General features: G+C 55.8%; 1 protein-coding gene across 1 annotated transcript in view; it reads left to right on the top strand.

The window, feature by feature from the left end:
- The window catches only part of ASS1 (argininosuccinate synthase 1), a 50,850-nt gene extending 29,600 nt beyond the window's left edge, over nt 1–21,250 (top strand). The window contains exons 10-15 of the mRNA XM_060013969.1: nt 1,531–1,615; nt 2,152–2,216; nt 10,349–10,480; nt 15,679–15,835; nt 19,688–19,753; nt 20,963–21,250. Of these exons, the coding sequence (XP_059869952.1) occupies nt 1,531–1,615; nt 2,152–2,216; nt 10,349–10,480; nt 15,679–15,835; nt 19,688–19,753; nt 20,963–21,008 (551 nt within the window). The 3' untranslated portion in view covers nt 21,009–21,250. The remainder of the gene's footprint in view (nt 1–1,530; nt 1,616–2,151; nt 2,217–10,348; nt 10,481–15,678; nt 15,836–19,687; nt 19,754–20,962) is intronic.
- Nucleotides 21,251–21,947: the final 697 nt, after the last annotated feature.

Here is a 21,947-nt window from a genome sequence, read left to right as displayed (position 1 = left end):
CTCACTCTGCCCCAGGGCTGTGCTGGCGTGGGGCCTCTTTGGGCATCATCTCTGAGAAGACGGCGAGATGAACCCAGGCTGCACGCCCCACCCCAGGTCCCCCGGAAAACTGGGAGGGCGGTGAGGGTGGGCAGGAGGCAGCGTAGGGTCCTGAACACAGGCGCTGAGCCCGAGAAGAAACGTGATCCATTTTAATGATCTGGGGACTGTCTGGAAAAAAAAGAAAAAAGTAGACGGGAGGAACCCTCCTCGGCTACTCCCCATTCACTCTCTAGTTAATTTATTTGAAGTTTTAATCTAATTATTAACTATTTTAAAGGCTAAGAGGCTTTCTCCGGCAGCAGCACCAACAATGTCCGCTCCTCTCTGGGGCAGGCCCCATCCAAGGCCCCGCGAGGGCCATAATAGGACCCAGAGGGAGAGAAAGGGAGAGGGGAGAGGCGGGGGGTGGCGAGAGGGGCTTAAGGTTCATTATTGGGCAGACTTACATTTAATAGCAATTTACAACCAAGTTATAAAACCCCTGGAAATGGGGGTTAAGAATGGTGAGGCTGACAGCCCCTGAGCGCAGCCCCTCCAGGCGGCGCCCGGCTAATAAAGACTCGAAAGCCGCTATTGAGGCCTGATTGGCACCCGATGGCCGGCCACATGGTAATGAGCTGGGCAGATGGGTGGGGGATTAGCCGCCAACTTTGAACAGCTTTTCTTTGTCACTGTTACAGCTCTCTTGTTAGTCCTCTAATACATTTATTGCTCATTTCACACCGCTCGAGAAAGCGCCCCTTGCTATTCAGAGTCAACCCCGAACCCACACACTGCCCCCCTCCAGCCACCCCCCCTGACTCGGCCCTTCCCTCCCCGAGCGGCTGCCTCCCTGCTGCCCTCCTGCCACCCCAGACCCAACTTCTCAGAATGCAGACGCCTCCAGCACCTTGCCTGCTGGCGCGGGCATCATTTCACCCCCATCAATCAGATGGCTGTGTGTGGGTCTGGGGTACAGGGTTGGGGCTTGGGGGTCCGCCTGACAGACGTGGCCGGGGGCCGTGTGTGTGTGTGTGTGTGTGTGTGCGCGCGGGTGTTTGTGTGCGTGCATGCGTGTGTGTGTGTGCGTGTGTGTGTGTGTGTGAGCTCAGCCGCACCTCAGCCAGGCGCTCCCCCCGCCCCGTAACTGGTGGGACAGAAGGTACTCCCGGTTACTGCCTCGTAAGACAATGGTGGAGCGTGAAATTCAATTAGTTCAGGGCCTGGTTCCAATTTCACAGCCCCTAAATGCAAAAGGAGCAAAGAGAATGGGAAGGGTGGGGGAGAGGTTTTTATTGCATTTTCCCTTTCATTCTGGGGGGCTTTCTCTCCCCTTCTCTCTCCCCAGCAGGCCTCAACCTGCACAGGGCTTTTCAAGGAGTCATTTGGAGTCCATATCTGTCACATCCATTTAAGGCGTTTCGGGTGGAGGGAAGGGGCGGGGTAGCAGGCACAGGCTCATCCGCTGAGCTCCAGCCACGGGCCCACTGCCCTCTCCTCCTGCCCTAGGGGTCCCTGTGAAGGTGACCAACGTCAGGGACGGCACCACCCACAGCACGGCCTTGGAGCTCTTCCTGTACCTGAATGAAGTCGCGTGAGTGCCCGCAGCCCTGCCCGGCCTCCTGGGAAGCCACCATGTTGGGCAAGCACCAGCCCGGACCACTGTGGGGGGGCTGATGGTCCCAGCCTGAGGCCGAGGGGCCAGGGAGGACAGGCCAGTGTCCCGCAGTCAGCCTCAGCACGGCCCCATAGCCATGGGGTCCTCTGGTTCCGTGGGAGAATCCTGGTGGCCCTCAGCCTTGGAAGGTAACAACCCCAGGGGTCTACTGCCCCCTAGGGACGGTCCAGAACTTCCAAGCTCTCTACTGGATCTGAGACCAGGGTAGAAGGAAAGATGAGCAGTGGATAGGGCTGGGTGCCACGTGAGGCCCAGGACAGAGATAAAGGAAGTTGCACGTTGAACTCGCTGTGTGTCCTAGGATAGCCCTTCCCTCCTTGGGCCTCAGCTTCCGCATCTGTCCAATGGGTGGTTGGACCAGGGGTCCTGGCTCACACGTCCTCTGAGTCTTGGATCCCGAGCTGGTGCCTGACGCCCTGCCTGTGACCCCGAGTGGCCGGTTCTCCCCACAGGGGCAAGCACGGTGTGGGCCGCATCGACATCGTGGAGAACCGCTTCATCGGCATGAAGTCACGGGGTAAGTCGCTTGCCAGCCGCAGGCGCAGGCCTCGGCTCCCGGCGACCCCTGGCACCCCAGTCACATGTGGGTGTTGCTCCTCCCAGGCTGACTTTGGGCGAGTCCTTTCACCCCGCCAGACTGTTTCCCTCCTGGGACTGATGTCTGAAGGCATCACGAGAAGAGCAGTCCCAGGAGCAGGGAGAGGCTCAGAGGAGAGAGGAGACGGGCGCCAGGCCTGGAGGTCGTGCTCTCCTGTGGCCCTGGGGCGGGTCGGCCAGGCTTAGAAGCAGACCATGCAGGGCTGATTTCGTGGTCATTAAGGCTGCGTTGAGGAGGCCAGCTGGCCTGGTGGGGTGGGAATCCCGCCAGGGGTGGGCGCTGTGAGCCAGCCAGGGCCTGAGGGCCTGTTCCAGGGTCTGGCAGGGCATGGGGACGGGGCTCCGCCTTGGTGCTGAGTGGCTGCCACCTTGGCTAAGCTGCCCGGCCCATATCCACCTCTGGCTGGGCCTGGAGGGAGGATAGGCTGGTCCCCAGGCAGGGGCTCTGTCTCCTCTTAGTAAGCAGAGCCCCATGGGTCCCTATGGGTCACTCATCGTGTTGTCTGGACCACACCCTCTCCCCATCCATATGAGGGGATCTCCTGTTCCCCAGTGGTAAAGCAACACCGCGTGCTTCCGGACTTCAAGATGGAGGGGCAAGCTTTCAGCGGTCAGAGTCCCTGGGTTGGGCACTCGAGTCTCTAAGCACCGGGGGTGGGGTTGAGGCCTCTTGTGTGGGCAGGTGTTTAACTCGCTTTGCTTAGGGTCAATTTAGAAGGATGACACAGCCAGATAAAGCCAGGCCAGTGTATAGCCATGGCCCTTTGTCTTTCAGGGTGTTTTTACTAAGATTCTAAACTCCAAAGAGAGCCGATGGCTGGATTTTAGCGGTTAGAAAGGGCACTGGTCGGGAGGCAGGATGCTGGGGCTTTCATGCCAGGTTCGCTGTGTCTTGCTAGATGACCTTGGACTTGTTACCTCTGGGCCTCAGTTTCCCCAGGTGTAATGCGGTAGGCATGGGGATGGGAGCGGGATCATTCTGGCTCTGACCTGTTTGAATTTATCTCAAAAGGGGGGGAAGGAAGGAAAGTGGCTTTCCCTCTTTCGTGTGTTTTTTCCTCTTAGACACACATATACTCTGTGAGAAACAACCTAATTGAAACTCTCTCGGGAAGGCCTTGTGGAGAACAATATTACTAATTAGCTGCTCCCTTTTATCCTCACTTACCTTTGTATCTTACCTATATTAACATCTGATTAAATGTCGCTTGGTCTCAGTCTGCCCTTGGGAGCCAGCACAATGCAAACTATGCAAGGCAGACCCTGGAGGGACCTTGGGGAGCCAGAGACCAGCACCCTCATTTTACAGGCAGGGAAACCAAGGCTCGAAGTCACAGGCACCAGGACCAGGACTGATGTCCAGACACAGAGAGGCATGGAGTGGAGGGCTGAGAGCTTGAACTCTGCTAGATCGGGGTTCTAGCCCATGTGTAATAGCAGGAAGTGGCCTAGGGGAGGAACTTCATAGATGGCAGCAGCCCCACAGGGATGCTGAAAGGGCAAAGGCAGCCTATGCCCTCTGGGTACCGTCCGAGTGGCTCAGAGGTGTCCACTCTGCGCCTATTGTCACGTCCCTCCCACGCCCAAGGCAGGCATCACTAATTGATTGTGGATGTGGATCAGTGCTGCCGACCATGGAAAGATAAGGGCTGGCCTGAGGTCACTCTGTGAAATGGCACGCAAGTGAACTTGAACGGAAGGAGGTAGTCATAAAGGCGCGAACTGGGCTGATCAGGGAAGACATCCTGAAAGAGGTGGCAGGAGAATAGGCTTCAACTGGTAGAACGTGGAACAGAGTGGAGTGGGAGCCTTCCAGCAGGAGTGGTAGAGAAGGTAGGAGGAGCCCCAAGTGGCCAGCTGGGTGGTGGGTTGGGTCTGAGGCTGACTGACCCCCTGGAGACCTTGGGAAGGCACATTGAAGGGCTGGTGTCAGGGGCCAGGCCCTGTGTACCACCCTTGACTCCCCATCTTGGCTCCATCACCGTTGGGAAAGCAACATAGCCTCTCTGAGCCTCAACTTCTTCATCTGTGAAATGGGTTGTGGTGCAGATCAGAGACCTGTTGACCCATAGCAGGAGCTGTGCCTGGATGGTAGACCTCCTACCTTTTCCCCAGAACTGGGGGCGTCATCACCACTGAAGGTGGGAGTCACGAGATTAGCACTCGGTTCCAACTCCCTTGGCTTCTGACCACCCACCTGAGGAAAAGATTCCTGGAGCACAGCCCTCACTCTACCCAGGTACTGTGTGTGTACCTGTGGGGGGCTGTCCCTAAAAGCCTAGACTTTAGCCTGAGCGTGGTACAGTCTTTGGGGAAGACAACCAGGGTTCTAAGTCCCAAGAACTTGCTGTGTGACCTTAGGCAAGTTGCTTTCCCTCTCTACGACTCTCACCAACAAAGATGGGCACACTAGGTGATCTCCCCATCTCCCTCTGGAAGTTCTAACTTGCCTATTTTCTGACTTGGGTTGGGGGGTGAGAAAAGGAAGTTGCTTCATAATTTTAGGGAGAGGTCTTGTTTTTTATTTCTCCCAATAATCCACTGTGAGAAAGAAAGGCAGGGGGTCGGGGCAATAAACGAGGACGAAGTGGATTCACCCACAGGTCTACGGTCACGGTCATGGGAGAAGCCATTAATTGTCAATTATATTGAGGGCGCAGCAGGAAAATGCTATTGTCTGTACCTTGGTATACAAGGGGAAAATGTCATTTGTATTGATTTTACAAAGCTCGCAATTGAAATTCGTTAAGGGCTTGGGGTTTGGGGGTGGGAGTGGGTGGCGGTGGATGGGTAGGAAGTTGGGCAGTGCTAGTGCCCTGGGTCTGGGGTGGCCGGGTCGGCAGCACTCGGGGCCATGGGGTCAGCGGGCCGGGGGCTGGGGAAGCTGCAGATGGAATAGCTTTCGCTGTATTGTGGCTGTTCACATCGTCATTATCACATTATCTTTTTAACTCTGGAGGGGGGCTAGTTAAGTGAAGTAAATGTAATCAGTGGGGAGGAGAAGGGGGGCAAGGAAGGCAGGAGGGAAGCAGGGAAGGAGGCAGCACGGGCCCTTCCCTCGCCTTCTCTCCGGCTGGTTCCTCTCCTCCCGGCCCTGCCCTGTGGGGCTCACCCCTGCCTGCCGCCACTGCTTCCCTCTGCCGACCCCCTCCGCCCCCTCCTCACTGCCTGCTTTCTGTTCTCCCCTCCACTCCCCCCTTTCCTCCACCCTTCCCATCTCTCTCCCACTCTCTCGTCCTCCCTCACTTCCTCCTTACTCCTCCACTTTCTGGCTAAGAAGGAACAAGGGTTGCCGCCCACCTGTCCAGGCCTCCCAGAGGCTCCACTCAGATGGAATGTTCCAGAGTGGAGGGAGACCTGTGAAGCAAAGGTGTTTGCGTTCCCAGAAGCCTGGAATGGCCGGACTCAGAGGCCTACCCTGGTTCCCAGGATGGGGCCTGTGGGGTTCCAGGAGCATAGAGGATGGCTAGAGCCCCACTGGGACTTGCCTCCCCCTCACCATGGCAACCGCCTCTATCCTTGGCCCTGGTACCTAAGAGGGGAGCCCGTGGGCTCCAGCCAAGCTCCCTTCCCCTGGCCTTTCCAAATCCCTCCCTCTGGATACTGCTTTCCCAAAGGATCAGAGGCTCTGGTCCAGGTGCCCTAGCCCCCAGCTCCGCCCCCGACCCCCAGCTGAGTTGGCGGGTCCCACTCAATTCTGCCAAATTGCTCAATCTGGGCCAACCTGGCAGCCTCAGGAACAGGTGAGAAGGATTTAAGCGGTGGCAGCTGTTTTGGTCCCCACCTCTTCCTCCTTGGTCCACTCTCCCCCAACCTCGGCCACCCCCCAGCTCCTCGCCCTTCTTCCCCACCCGCTCCTTGGCAGTAATTACGGTGTGATTGAAGCTGCTCCACGGAGAACCGCTGACACCTCTGTCTTTTTCCTGTAAACACGGAGAGATGAAAATAGACACTTGAATCCGCTGTGCGTGTCACTCCGAAGATGTCTGTCTCTTCCACAGCGACACCGAGACTCACCTGTCATTTCCTCCTTCTTTTTGTGCAGTGGTTTGTATGCCGGCTGTCAAAAGCCCCAAAGCCATCGTCTTTTAGCATCAGGATTCTGTCACTGGTTTTTTTAAAGTTATTTCCTTTTCCAGAAGAAATACACAGAAATCATCTGTACCCCCTACCCCTGTGGAGAGGAGAGGGAAGATCTTTAAGATACACACACACACACACACACACACACACACACACACACACACACACACACACACACACACACACCCACAGCAGCAACCTGAAAAAACAGGCTTTTTGATCAGTCACAATTAACTTTAACACCTTCTAAGAAAAGGAACAGGAATATTAACTGTGCTGGTGTGTTTCACGGCTGTGGCATTTCTTCTTGCCTATGACTCTTCCTGCGGCGGCCTTGGAGGGTTGACAGCTGTGAGGCTGGTTCTGAGGGCTCAAGAATGGGTGACTCTGCCTGCCAGGCACTCTCTGCTCTTTTCCTGGGGAGCCTCTAAGGTGAGGCAGTAGCGGGGGCCCTAGGGCAAGCATAGCTCTTCCTCCGTGGAAAGTATGGATGTCCTCTGGCCCTGCAAACCACCGGTGCTCTTCCCTCTCTGGACTGCGGGGAAGTGGTGCTAGCGAGCTGGCTGCAGTGTTCCAGAGACAAAACCACCAGTACGCACTGGGGGACAGTGTCTGGGGGCCCACCTTCAGGCAGGTCTCGGTGGAAGTTAGAAGGAAAAGCAGCAGACACTTGCAACCTTCTCCTTTTCCGGACAGGTGGCCGGGGCCTCAGAGGGGAGTGAGGTGGGCCAAGGTCACATAGCAGAGCTGAGCTGAGCACTCTCCGTAAAAGTATAAGTTGCGAGGGACTTCTGGTCTACAGCTCCGGCCCTACAAATACTCCTTGCACCCTGCCCACAGCTGGCCAGATGAAGACAGGAGAGCAGGAGGCAGCTAGGTTCTCCAGGAGCTGAAAATGAGGAGGGCCCCTGCTACTGACCTGCCGTTGTATGTACCAGCGTAAGGAAGGCTTTGAAAGTTTCTGAGTTTTTACAAAATGTGGCAAAAGTAATGAGGGGGAAGCAGAAGGCCCATTTCTAGTCCGATCTGTATTGAGTCCTTAGTATATACTAGGATGAGAAGACAAATAGGGCTTTGTTCTTGTCTTGCTTCTGGTGGCTCTTGGTGACAAAGTTTATGGGGTAATTGAAAACTTGCTCCTTTCGCATTGCGGTCATTTCTGCCATTTTTGGGGAGGCAGATATTTTCAAAAGTTCTGCACATCTCTGTCTTTGGAAACACACTGCTGAAGCATCAGGCCTTTCTCAGTGACCTGGGGCCATTGGGAGCCACTTGTTGGTGGCACCATACTGTCCCCACAAGGAGCAGCCCCAAATCCTGTGCTGAATTCTTGTCTGCTTTTCATAGTTTCTTTTGTGTCCCCGCACCCGCCCCCTCATGCTGTCATTTTCTCGGCCACCCATCTGACTCCAACCCCATCAACCTTTCTAAGCCCTTTCTGGGTTGTGTCTCTGAGCCGTTTTGCAGAAGTGGGTGACGGAGCCTGTCTGAACCATGTTTATAAGGGTAACGACAAGGCCTAGTGAGGGCCTGAGGAACTCCCCAGAATCGAGGGCTTGGGCTGGTGCATAAACTTGGGGATGTGGGTGTTTTCCTACTGGGGAGGCATTTACTCCCACAACTGATTCAGGACAGCAGAGGTGGCCCAAGAGCTGCGGCCACACAAGTGAAACAGGACAGGCACATTGTAATCACATCAGCTCCTGGTCTCTTTGATGTGCATGTCCCCCGAGACCAGGATATCAGGGGTTTGCAGATGAGAGACTCACCCCCTGCCCCTGCCAAGAGGCTCTTTTCCCCTAGGGAACACCTCGGAGCCTTGGGAACAGCCCAGGGTCTTCCTCGGCCACAGCGCCTCAGACCTGGGTGTCCTTTTCATGCCTGGTGAGCACTGGATCACTTGGCAAAGGCCCTAAGAGGCAACCTGGAGCAGAGATGGAAAACCTAGATGCAGGTTCCACTCCCCCTGGGCAAGTCATGTCCCTCCCCCGGGCCTCTGTCTTCCCATCTGTGCAATTGGTATGTTGGGCCAGATTAGCATCTTAAGGACTGCTTGGTGGAGCCCCGGGTTTGCAGAGGGGCTCCTGCTCCCCACAGTGGGACATTGTTTTCGATTGTATATGCCGAGCTTCCACCTAAGACTGTTCGAATACAGCATTTGCAGCTAAGTTAGGAGAACGCAGGTGATCCTCAAGGGCCCTGACATTCCTGTGGTTCCCAGACTTAAAGATTAAAGACCAGAGAAGTTCTCTAGGGCGAAAGTTTCTGGCTACTCACATCAGACGCAGTCTTGCCCATGTCCCCTTTGGACTTCAGAGTGGAAACAATCTCCTTTCTGGTTTTGGGTTTTTTTTTAAAGCATTTTTCTAAATTGTAAAATATAGAAAACAGAAAGCTTACCATTTTAACTGTTTTGAGCGTACAGTTCAGTGGCCTTAAGCACAACATTCGCGTTGCTGTGTAACCATCACCGTCCCCCATTTCCAGAGCTTCTTCATCTTCCCAAAGTGAAGCCCCGTTAAACACTAGCTCCCCATTTCCCCTCCTCAGCCCCTGGCACCCAGCATCCTACTTAGTTCCTACGAATCGGACTCTTCTAGGAGCCTCACGTAAGTGGGACCACACGGTATTTGTCTTTTGGTGACTGGTTTATTTCGCTGAGTGTCCTGTCCTCAGGGTTCACCCGTGGTGTAGCGTGTGTCTGAACGTCCTTCCTTTTTAAGGCTGAACGTTTCATTGTATGTAGTTATCTCACTTTGTTTCTCCACTCATCTGTTGATGGGCATTTTGGTTGCTTCCACCTTTTGGCCCTTGTGAATAATGCTGCCATGAACCTGGGTGTACAAATCCTTTCTGTGGAAAGACGATGGCGGTACATTTTGAGGATAACTGAAAGCTTGCCCCTTTAACGCTGTTAGTGTTATGTGGTGGGAAGAAAGGGACTTGGGGGGGTGGCATTTGTGGGGATGGGGCAGTTATTAGCCCTCCATCAGGACAGCAGACATGGGGCAGGTTTATCCAAGGTGCTCACCTGAACTTGATTCACGAGTCTGCACTGCTGGGAAGAGGGAGCCCGGCCATGTGCCCAGGGGCCATCCTGCCTCTTGGAATCTTAGTGCCCCCGAATCTGGGGTGGTGCTACTTACAAGACCTTCCTCTCAGGGCTACACTCAGCCAGGGCCAGGCGCCCCTTGTCACTTGGAGACCATGCAGTTCAAGCAGATTGTTTAGCAAATGGAGGATTTGGGCCTGAGATCGTGGGGAAGGGACCTAGCAAGACCGTCTTCCCATGACCTTTTGGGTTTGGCCCCCATCACCTGCTGGTCCACAGGGCAGCAGACAGCGCTGCTCGGGGACTCGGGGGCCTAGATTCGGTTCCCAGCTCCACTTCAGCCAAGTCCCTTCTCCTCCAGGGCTCAGTTTTCCCGGCTGTACAGTGGGGTCAGCACAGGTGACCAAGGCAGTCAGGATTTCTCTGCAGAGACACAGCTGCAGGGGAGCCGCCGGCTGAAAGTGGCATGTGTGTGCACACGTCCACGTGCGTGCATGCGTGTGCACAGCCGTTCCCTCCCCTGGCTCCCTGGTGGAAGGCAGGAAGGGACATCCGGGACCCTGGGCTCCACCAGCCTCGGTTTAATTACAGGTTTTCAGCTGCGGGCCGGTGGGCACGAGTTGGGAAGGAGGGGGGAGCAGCTCTGAAACCCTGTTATTTTCCAACGTCTGAGGGCCTCTTCAAAGGGGGGCATCTAGACATTTTCTCCACAAGCTGCAGAGTGGACTGTCGTGGCCCCAGCATGAATATAATGACGGATGCATTTTGCGGCAAGCTGGGAGTGAATGGGTCCGACCGGCTTGTCTCCTGTCAGACGAGTCATTATTATTTTTTTCTTTTTGTCATTTGCTGACACTTTGGGTTTCACGCGTTTCTCTCTTTTTTCTTCTTCTCCCCCTGCCTGGAAAAATGGCTAGGTATCTACGAGACCCCAGCGGGGACGATCCTTTACCACGCTCATTTAGACATCGAGGCCTTCACCATGGATCGGGAAGTGCGAAAAATCAAACAAGGCCTGGGCTTGAAATTCGCCGAGCTGGTGTACACGGGTGCGTTGACCCTGCAGCTGTTCCCCTCCCCTCCCTCACCCAGGGGCACCCTCCTCCAGTCCCGCCTTGCCCACTGCCACTTGCTGAAGAGCCCCCGGAAGATGCGGGGTGAAGGGGGGGTGGAGAGAGGGCAGGGGACGAGGAAGCGAGGAGGGGACGTCGGGACCTGCCTTGTTCACAAGGTGTGGAGGGAAATGCACCAGTTCCCCGGGCTGTCCGGCTGCCTCCGCCGCCTGCGACCCGCATGACGGCCGCAGGGCCAGGGAAGCATCTTGTGTCATGCCTATGGCTGCCAAGTGTTATCCAGCACGTGCCGGGTACCTGGCACTGTGTGGGAACACAAGTCATCCTAGGGGGCTTCCCAAGTTTCCTAAGAGAGCTGTGGCCAGAAACTGAGTCTCCGAGCAAAAGGAGCTTATATAAAGTTACACAACTCGATGTAGCCTAGCTGGGTTTGAGCCCAGGTCAGCCTGTTTCCAGGCAGAACCCGGAGCCGCTACAAGAACCGCCGCAAGCAAGGGAAAGCCTACCTTGACCAAGAGCGGGGCCCCGGGCCTGGGCATTGCCTGGGCCAGATCCCTACTGGGAAGCCACCGGGACGGCCAAATGCCCAGCCCATATGTGGAGTGTGGGCTGGGCTCCAGACTGAGTTTCCGTGCCTTACCTGCTGCCACAGAGTAGAAATCCAGTCCTCCCGACTCCAGATCCATCCCCCGCGTTATACCAGGGGTGACCAAATCCAGCCCGTTGCCTGTTTTTGTTCAGCCCATGAGCTAAGACTGGTTTTTACATTCTTCAATGGTTGGGGAAATTTTTTTAAAAATAATACTGTTTCATGGCACGTGAAAATTACAGGAAATTCAGGTTTCAGTGTCCATAAGTCGTTTTTGGGCACCACCTTGCTCATTCGTGTCCGTGTTGCCTGTGGCTACTTCAGAGCTACACTGGCAGAGCAGAGTAGTTGCTAGAGAGACCACGTGGCCTGCAGAGCCTAAAATATTCACTATCTGGCCCTTTCCAGAAAGGGCTGACTCTATTCTATGACATTAACATCTCCCTAATTTGAGAAATCACATCGAACAGCCCCTCGGAGCTGTTGGGGGGGACAGGCTGCCGTCTATGGGGACCTGGATGTCAGAGGGACCCCAGGAAAGTTAATAGTAACAGTAACTGCCTGGTAGAAGCCTCCACCGCCCTCATCTCTTCCCCTCGTCCCCCACTCGGAGGTTTTGTTTCCTCTGAAACCTCCTAATCGCTGGAACTCATCTGGGGATTTCAAGGGGACGTGGTGGTTATTGGCTGGCATTATTTTTCCCTCCCATTGTTCCCAGGAGCTTTGAAGCCCAGTCCCCCCCTTCCCAGGTACAGACAGGTGTTTAAATAACATTGTCTCCTGTGGGCTCTCTTGCTCAGCGGAGTTTCCACGCTGAAAGGTGGATTTTGGTTACAAAGTGGCGAGAGTCGTTACGACGCAGCAGGCTGTGATGGGGGGACGGCACCTGGCCGGGGCTGCTTCTGCTCAGGGGGCATCCGTGGAGGCCGAGGGGGGGCCAGGCCGCCAGCCTCCCTCCCCACGCTAGATCGGCTGCCACCTCTCTTTTTTTTTTTTTAATTAATTAATTTATTTATTTTTAGCTGTGTTGGGTCTTTGTTTCTGTGCGAGGGCTTTCTCTAGTTGCGGCGCCGGGGGCCACTCTTCATTGTGGTGCGCGGGCCTCTCACTATCGTGGCCTCTCTTGTTGGGAGCACAGGCTCCAGACGCGCAGGCTCAGTAGTTGTGGCTCACGGGCTCTAGAGCGCAGGCTCAGTAGTTGTGGTGCACGGGCCCAGTTGCTCCGTGGCATGTGGGATCTTCCCAGACTGGGGCTCGAACCCGTGTCCCCTGCATTGGCAGGCAGATTCTCAACCACTGCGCCACCAGGGAAGCCCGGCTGCCACCTCTCTTGCTGCCCAGCCCTGAGCTGGGCACTGACGGGTATTATCTAATCTTAGCTGCACAGAGGTGATATGAAGACACTTGCCCAAGGCTTCACAGCTGCTGAGAAGTGGCTTGGAGCCCAGGACAGGCCAGCTTCAGAGGCCAAGTTCTCGGCCACTCCAGCAGATCCGAGGTGGGTAGGAAGCTGGGCTGGGGCCATGAGCAAGGGGCGATCAAGGGGCGCAGTGGTGTGCACAGGGCAGCCCTGGGTGTCAGGAGCACAGCTTGGCCCTTGGTGTGGGGCCAGGCTGCCTGGGTTGAGTCCTTGCTCTCACCCGCCGAGCCCTCTAATTCCCCAAGTGTTACAGTGATTAGGTTTAAAAGGAAATAAAATCTCAGAGTGGAGGCTCCTCCCAGGTAGTTGTTAGTAACATTAACTTCGCCCAGGTGCCTCTGCCGACCAGGCTCCCACAGATGTCAAGGTCGGCCTCTGGCAGCAGCCCGTCCCCACCCCCCAACAGCTCAGGGGGTCGGTCTGTTTGATGGGATTTCTCGCATTTGGGATGCATAAAGGCTAGAGAGCAGGGATTAGCTTGAGCAATTTACTTGACCTCCCTGTGCCTTGGTTTCCACATCTGAAGAATGGGGATAATTCTGCCTCTCTTATAGTGAGGCCTCAATGCATGGATATTTGCAAAGCCTCCAGGACACTGCCTGGCATGGTGTCTGAGCATGGATGCAGGAGAATGGGGCCTTGCCTCTGGCTGGCTTTATGATCTTGAGTGGGTCTGTCTCCTCCCAGAGCCTCAGTTTCCCCTCCTGTAAAATAAAGGGCACAGGTCCAGGTCCCTTCTCCATTCTGTCTAGCTCCCCAGTTATAGAGCCACCACTCTGCTATGGCACTCAGCTTCCTCGGAGCCCCTGTGGTCTCGGGGCCCAGGGAGACAGAGGCCCGGGGAAGCCCTTCTGCCTCGGTCCCACTCCTAGCTGCCCTGACTACTGTGAGTACTGTCTGCCCCTCCTCTCACCCCATCCCCAAATTTCCTGATCTGCCTTTATGAGGTTTATACAGAACCCCTCCCTCCAGGAGCACACTGGCCTCACCCCACAGGGTCATTCTGGCATGACCCCAGCTTCAAGACCCATCTCATTTAGGGGGTATAGCTCACCTCTCCCCTCACCTCAGTTTCTTCAGCAGTAAAATGGGTATAATGCACAGAGGGTTGTTGTCCTGATGGGTACAGAATTTGGCCCAGCTCCAGGCCCCACCCACTGTGCATCCCCCAGCCTGGGACACGCAGGCTCTCCCCAGTGCGGCACTCAGGACTCACTGCCCTCCACCCCAGATTGGGTCTGCTGGGAAGAGATATCTGAGCACAAGGCCCCCATGGCGGGAGGGAGAGATCCTGAGATAAAGCCCAGGCCAGGCACTCCCACAGGGGTCTCTGCCCCCATATCTCTGGCTCCATCTCCCACCTCTCTTCCCGCCTGGGAACCTAATGGTCTAATTATCCTGACTTAGAAAGATGGCCGAGCCACTGGGGCATGGTGTGGGGGGGCATCAGCGTGCCCTCCCACGGGGCTCTGGGCTAGAGTCAGGAGCACTCTGGATCTTGCTGTGTGGCTTTGGAAAGGTTCTTTCCCTCTCTGGGTGTCTGTCTCCCTGTATACAGTGAGGGCCGGCAGAGGCCATGTTCAAATCTTGAAAGCAAAAACTCTCACTGAATCCACACAACCCCCCAGAGAATGGTTAGTATTACCTCCTTGTGCAAATGAGGAAACTGAGGCACAAAGAGATCACGTGGCTTGTCAAGGTGGAACCAGAGGTGAACTCAAAAGGCAGGACATGGGAGAGTGAGGACGCAACTCCTTCTCTCCCTGCCCGCCCCTCCCCCACGTCTGGAAGCCACCGGACCCGTCGTGGAGAGGCCTGCTCCCCTTTCCCACGGAGGGCCTCAGCAGGTGCCCCTGGAGGCCAGTGCTTCCAACAATAGCCGCAGAGCCGGGGCTGACCCGGCCCTTTATCAGGGCAGGAGATCGCGCACCATCTGGCCCCACAGCTGCCCAGGTGGGCTCACCTTCCCGGCTCCGTTTCAGAGAAACCCTACCCCTCTCGCTGTCCCTCCCCCAACCCTGGCCACGGCCCCCCTGCCCTCGGCAGAAACTGAGAGGAGCCACTGTCCAGACCCTGGGCAGACGGGGGACTGAGCACGCGGCCCTCTTTGGCCTGAGGGATCTGGGGGACAGATATGGGTAACGGGGGATGGGGGCAGCGCATGTCTCAGGCAGCTCGGGGATGTCGCAGATGTAGACAGGGAAGCTCCAAAATGATCACATGAAGCACAGTTGTTAGAACTGGGGCCGACTGAGGTCAGGTCCAGGCCCCCCACTACAGCCTGTGTGATCGCGGAAGAGTCTCTCAAATTCCCTGAGCCTAACTTCCTCACGCAGAAAAGCAAGAGGCTGAGAGAGGTTTTTCTCCTGCGGCTGGGAGGGTCCAAAGAGCTGGCCCAGTAAGGAACTTAGCATGGCGCCTGTGCTTCATCTGTAGGAATCTTTGCGTGTGAAAATATTAGCAGTATTTTAAAGACAGGTCACTTATTTCCAAGGGGTCTGCCTATCCTGAGGGGTGGGGCTCTTCCCAGCAGCGTTCACAGCAGCCCCTGAGCCCAGGGCCTCCATGTACAATAAGCCTGCTAGTCCTGGGAGGGCGAGGCAGTGTCATCCCCACTCAGCAGATGGGGAAACAGAGGCACAGAGAGGTGAAGGCCCCACACACCTGGTCTTTCTGACCCCAAACCCACCACTCCGCTGGGCACCCCCATCGCTCGGCCCCGGTAACATATGTCTGAGTCTTGCTTGAGGTCTCCTGCCCAACTGTCTGCTGCCCTGATAAAACAGCCCCCTGTGGGCAAAGGACGGGGCCCCTTCACCACTGAATGTCTGTGGTGTGAAGCAGCAGGTTAGATCCCCTGCCCCTGACCCTTAGGGGGTGACTGCATTGCAGGGTGTAGAGGTGCCTCCTTACCCCCAGGAGCCCTACAAGGTCACAGGACAGGGGCAGGCGGGCTTGGTCCTCACTGTTGTCATTTACAAGTGCATGTCACGCCAGAACTCCACAGTGAACAAGGCAGATGCGGGACTGCCCTCCCAGGCTCACGTCTGCCATGACGGGGTGAGGCACAGGGTGCCTTTCCTGGACCCCAGTCCTCCCCACGTCCTGGCCCGAGGCAGGCACACGGTGGGCCTCCCCGGCACACTCGCTTCTTCCTCCCTGCAGGTTTCTGGCACAGCCCCGAGTGTGAATTTGTCCGCCACTGCATCGCCAAGTCCCAGGAGCACGTGGAAGGGAAAGTGCGGGTATCCGTCTTCAAGGGCCAGGTGTACATCCTCTGCCGGGAGTCCCCACTGTCCCTCTACAACGAGGAGCTGGTGAGGTAGGCGCCCCACCCCTGCCCCCAGCTGGGCACAGACCCTCATGTCCAGTATCTCCTCCGACTGGCTTTCTCAGCAAAGATATGCCCAGGCACGTGTAGGGTATGGGGGAGACAGTCCTGAAGATTATCCACACCACCTCTGCCCTCATGGAATGTACAGGCTAGATGGGGAGAAAGGCCCCAATCAAAGGATCACCCGAGTGCAGGATTAGGGAAGGAGGTGCTGGGCTGTGGGGAGATACAGGATATTTGGGCTGGGTATAATAACGGGGGTGTGGGGAAGTTTCCCCATGGAAGTCATTTCTGAGCTGGTCTCCAAAAGAAAGGAGTGAACCAGGTGGAGAGGGGGCAGGAGAGTCTCCAGAGAGACTGTCCTGTGCAGAGGTTCAGAGCCTTGGAAGAACCCAGAACATCCCAGGCACTACAAGAACCTGGCAAGGGTGGACACAAGGGCTCCCTGTGGGACGTGCTGGTGGCTTGGGCCAGGCTGCTGGTCCTGGGGATAGAGAGCAGCAGATGGATATTTAGGAGGTGGGATCGAAAGGGCTTGGCTGGGGAGGGAGATGGAAAGGTTCAGAACCACCCTGGGTTTTCTGGCATGAGCCGCTGGGTACACTTTGGTGGCGATGACTGAGTTGAGGGAACGGGGGGGTGGAGATCATGCATTTGGATTTGGACAACTGCAGGATGAGTTTCCTTGGAGATAGGCCAGGAGAACTACAGTCGGCCACTGGACACACAGGGCTAGAGGTGAGGAGGAACGCGGTCTGAGGACCCTGGATGATGGGGCCAAGAGGAGACAGCCCAGGGGAGCGGCAGAGCCAGGAGGGAACCTTGAAGAGCTGCCTCCCGACGGGCCAGGCTGAGAGCGCTGAAAGGACGTGGGAGAGGCTGGGGAGCCCTGGTGGGTTGGGTCCAAGGTAGCAGTTGCCTATTAGCTGCACCTGTGTTTGCATCCTGAATGACAGACTGGCCTTGACCGAGGAGCAAGGTGTTCCCTCTGGAGTTCACCTGGCCAAACAAGAGGTGGGGACAGGCAGCCCCACCTGATACAAGTCCCAGGTCCAGCTTGGCTCACGCTGAGGCCAGCTCTCCCCTCCCGGAAGCCGGTCAGGAATTACAGTACGAGTTTTGTTTAGCGGTCAATATTATTTTTCTCTCTCCCTTCTCTTTGCCGTGTTGCGTTTCTCTCCCCCCTTCAATCTTCCTAAACACTTTAGAAGCCATAAATATAGCCGAATCAGTTTAGATCAGTCGGGGTAAATGTCAAATTATCTTCTCTCTTTCTCTCTCTGGCTCTTTCTTCCCTCCCCCTCCAAATCAACAGCCTCTAATAATCTGTCCAACCCTTCATTAAGCCTTACAGTCTCACTCAGGGAGATTAAATGAATAAAGTAAAAAGGGAACGGGGAAAAAAAGAGAGAAAAGCAGGAGCATTTATTCTCACTGTGTCTCCGACCATTTCCCTTTTCTTTCTGATTTCTACATCGCTGACTTGAAAGCCCTTGAGTGACAGCATCACAGGGACCAGCGAGGAAACCGCGAGAGGTAGCAGAACTGGAAATGCCGCGGCACAGTAGGTAGAAAGTACCGTAATTATAGAGCAGGTCAGAGCCACTCGAATGAACAAAAATAAAAGCACAGAGGTTTTCTGTAGACCGTCAGGGGAGGTAAAAAAAAAAAAAAAAAAAATCATTGTAAACTTTTTCCACCGGTACCCCCTACCCCCCGAAACCACAAATTTTAAAAGAGGTTTTTCGGTTCCCGAGAAGCACCTCTGGGAGTACTTCAGCAGTCCCGTGGGACAAGTTTGTCCCTGGCTGTGGGCCTCTCTTTGCAGGGGCTGCTGGGGTGGTCTGAAGGGCCTGTTTGGGGGCAAGGGGGTAGCAGAGTTTGTTTCGACTCGTGAGAGACGGTGGCGAAAGGACGGATGCACGCGGGGAGCAGGAAGGGGGTCCAAGCCCTGCTTTCTCCCTGGGCTGAGCGCAGGGGCCCTTCCAAAGGGGACGAGCGCCTCAGACAGCGGGAGCAAGGCCAGGAGTCCGAAGCCGTGTGGTGGTTCGGGATGGGGGTGTGGAGGCGCAGGGCGGGGTCATGATAAGCTTCGTTTATCACCCCAGCAAGGTCTGCAAAAGCGCTTTAGGTGGGTCCAGCCTTTCCCCTGCCTGGTGAGGGGTGCCAAGCTCAGCCCCTCGGATGTCTGACATCTTCTCCCTTTACAGGGAGCTTGCTAGTCGATTCCTGGTGGCTTCAGCCACCTGAGCCCTGGAGGGGCGGATGGAGGTGAAAAGGAGGGAGCATTGAGAGCGTGGGAGTTCCAGCTTCAAGGTCCCCTGGAGGTCAGGGCGAGGGCGTGGCAGGGGGAGGCACAGAGCCCAAGTCCTGACAAGCTGCGGGGCAGCCGGGCGTAGAGACCCCGTGTGTTGTACAAAGCCCACAGTCCACAAAGAGCCGGTCAGAGGCACAGCCTCAGGGTCTCAGAAAAACAGCAGAACCCCTCTGCCCTCCCCCCCGATCTCACCTCTCTGGAGAAGGCTCCTGAGGGGACAGGCCACCCCCTTGTCCTCGAACCTTGAGACTGCTTTGTCCTGAGGCTGGAGTTCTGCAGACATGAAGACAAGGGGCTGATTCAGAGCAGGACGCAACAAGGGGCCCGTGAGAAACGGGAGGGACCCCCTTCCCCCAGGGGGCTCAGAGGGTGGCCTCGTGGAGTCAGATCTGAGACCACAGCGCCCTGAACTTGTCCTCAAAGAGCATATCACAGTTGTAATTATCGAAGGCAGAAGGATGATTGATTGCTTATGTCTGCACTCGCCACCCCACCACCCCCTGCCCCCCACGTGGGTGTTGCTCCCGTCCGGTTCTTGTTTCCTCAGCACCTGGCACAGCGCCTGGCAGGTAGTAGGTGCTTAATAAATACCTGAGTAAATGAATGACTGAATGATGTTAGTAAAGCTGAGTGCTTACCTGGTGCCAGGTGGCAGCTACATCATTTCACGTGGAGCCAGTGATGAGGCTGAGAGCCCCATCTCACAAGTGAAAGACTGAAGCTCAAAGTGCGAGAATATTTGCCCTAAGGTCTGTGGCAGGGGTGGAGCCAGGATGCTCACCCAGGTGGCTGGACCTGGCTGACTGTGGTTGGGGAGGGTTCCAAAGCGCAGCTAAGTGAGAACACCCAAAAGATGAAGGCTGTCGAATCTGGAAGATGGAAACTGCAGATGGGGGGCAAAATCTCTTCCATTGAGTATAGCAGGGGTTGACTGGGCACTTTTCAAAACCAGCTGGCATCGGGTGGGTGCCCATGTTTGAGGATGGGTTAGAGTGATGGGTGCCCATCACTCAATGGGCAAACAAGGTGAAGAAGACTTCGTGGACAGATCTTAACTGCTGGGAACTCTCTCCAGCTTGAGGGATGCCATCACGCATATCTGAGGCTGTTTGGTGTGTAACTCCTGGCCTCCCAGGCCTTCAGGCCACTGGACACCACCAGCTGTTCCTGGTTACTCGTCGAAGCCCTCCACAGCCCGAGGGCAGAGCTGGCTCCAGTGCATGTCCTGAGGTTACAGATGCAGTGCCCTGGTTCGTGGGAGCAGTTCACTGGGCTGGTGCTGGCTGGACCAGGACCCAACCTGCCCGTGTGCGTAGCAGGGATACAGCTCCCTGCTCTGCAGCCCCGGCATGATCCCCGGCCCCGGGTAGGGCTCCCTGAATTGGAAGGAATGGAATGAAAAGCCAAAGTGCAGGGAGTGTTGGATCAACACTGAGGAAATGCCTGGGGGTCTGTGAGGCTGAGGTCCCTTGGATGCCAAGGCCAAGGCCGGGGGATGCTGACGAGCTCCTACTCTTTTGCAGCATGAATGTGCAGGGACAGTACGAGCCAGTTGACGCCACTGGTTTCATCAACATCAACTCCCTCAGGTGAGAAGCTCTGGGCCCTGATGGGTCCTCAGACCCTCCAGGTGCGGGGCGCAGGCTCTGATGGGACCTCAGTGCTCTGACCACTGCTCTGCCCTAGACAAGCGCCACCTTCCTGTTCCTCCACCTGCCACATCCTCAGCGCCTGCTTTGGACCCAGCCTGCTCCCATCCTCTGCAGGGCCCCAAGGCACACTTGTGACAGCAAAGAGCAACAGAGGGTCCTGGGCACTTGAGTTCCCGGTTTCTGGGTTCAGCTCTTTGCCTCTGACACTCACTCCCACCCTCTCCAGCCACTAGGAGCCCCTTTCCTGGGCAGGTTAGCAAGGGGAATGGCCGAGGAGTAGAAAGAAGCCACAGAAGGTCACCTGGCTGGCTCCTGCCTTCACGTCCACATACAGGAGCTTCAGGTCTAACTGGAACCATGGATCTCCATGGCCCAGTGGGGTGATACACGCCATCTGAAGCCACTCAGACCTGGCTTCGAATCCTGCCTCTGCAGTTGGGTCTCGGAACCCTTCTGAACTTCTGGAAATCATAGGATGTTAACCATACCTGCCTCACAGGTGCAGTGAAAGTTTGATCTGAGTCCGTGGAAATCAAGCATTCTGCCCAGACCCTGGCACCCAGGAAGGGCACAGTGCCTAGCAGCAGGGGCTCAGTGGGGCTGAGTCCAGAAGGCCTGTCTGTCCACCTCTGGGTTCTTAATCCCCATCTTCCTTCTCCTGGGGCTTGAGTTTCTCTCCTCTCGCTGATAACACGCCCCCAGCACGAAACCATTTTCTCTCAGAGCCAGCCTCCTGTCCCTGGAGCCGAGACTGGGAGAGACATGGATTCCAGCCCGACAGTCACCTCCATCTCCCCGCCTCCTTCACCCCTTTTGTGTTTTATGACTCTATAAACCCTTTTAAATGGCTCCGAACACACGGGGTTTTCATAATGGCCTCTTCATTTCTCCCATTGCCAGTTTAACGCTTTGTCTTAAACAATGGCAAGCAATGTTTTCCCCCTAAGATAAATTAATTACATTATCCTGATTGGAGGGCAGGAGGGGCCAGGGCAGGAGAGGGAGAGAGGGAGAAAAAAAGACAACTCCACACACATCTTAGCAAACAGCTGCCCCTGCCACCCCACCTCTGCCTGAATTAATTGAACTGAGTGCATGTTGTTATTGTTAATTTACATTTTTCTTTGTTTTGAATCTGGTTTACAGGCTGAAGGAGTATCATCGCCTCCAGAGCAAGGTCACCGCCAAATAAACCGGCTGATAATGGGGAGCTGGGCCTCCTCGCTTTGCCCATCTCCCAAGTGCAGCCGCTAATTGTTGTGATAATTTGTAGTTGTGACTTGTCCTCCAGGGCTGGCAGTGCAGTGCGGGTGCCAGGCCCCGGCTTTGTTCCCTGGTCCCCTGGAGCCTGCAGAAGTGGTCAGCAAACGGACGGGGTGGGGGCCGGCTGCAGGCAGGAGCTGTAATATGACGATTAAAAAAAATGATACATTGGTCTTTTGTTTATTTCTGCAGAAAGAGGAGTAAGAGTGTGTGTGTGTGTGTGTGTGTGTGTGTGTGTGTGTGTGTGTGTGTGTGTGTGTGTTTGGTGACTCATGCTTTTCTTAGACCAACCTTTGTGTTTTCTGACTAAAGCACTGCCGAAGGCCACCTTTTGCCAGAGAACCTGTTTATCTGGAAGAATCGACCCCTCTCTCCAGCAAAAAGCATGGAATCCGAAAGCACCCACCCGCGTCATCCCCTAGCCCAGAAGCCTGGCATTTTGTTACCAGCTGTGCCCCTGTGGTACGTGCCAGGGAAACCAAGGCGAGTTTAGGTGACAAACTTGGGGGCAGTCGTGCCCGCAGCCCACAGTGAACTCCCGGGAATGGTGGCCACGACTGACCACACCAGGCTTCCCCACCGTGGCTGGGTGGCCTTAAGCGTCCTACATCAAGGAGGAGAAAGAACCCAAGTAAGAGCAGCCTGAGCACAGAGGACAAAAACACAGACATAACTTGGTGGTGGTGGTGGGGCGTGTTCACCTGCCTTACACGGTTCCCTCCACCCTTCCTCCACAAACCACGGCCCAAAGCCGCCATGTTTGTACTTGACTCCACCCCTTTGGTCATATCTGATTGGACCATGGCTAGGCACCTGACTAGAGCTGGGCCAATCAGAATCTCAGTCCCAGTAATGGAGCCCAGGGAAC

This window comes from Delphinus delphis, chromosome 6 (assembly GCF_949987515.2).
Source record: "Delphinus delphis chromosome 6, mDelDel1.2, whole genome shotgun sequence".
In the NCBI taxonomy this organism is placed as follows: Eukaryota; Metazoa; Chordata; class Mammalia; order Artiodactyla; family Delphinidae; genus Delphinus; species Delphinus delphis.
The sequence above is the reverse complement of the archived record's forward strand: the minus strand, read 5'-3'. Positions and strand labels throughout refer to the sequence as shown.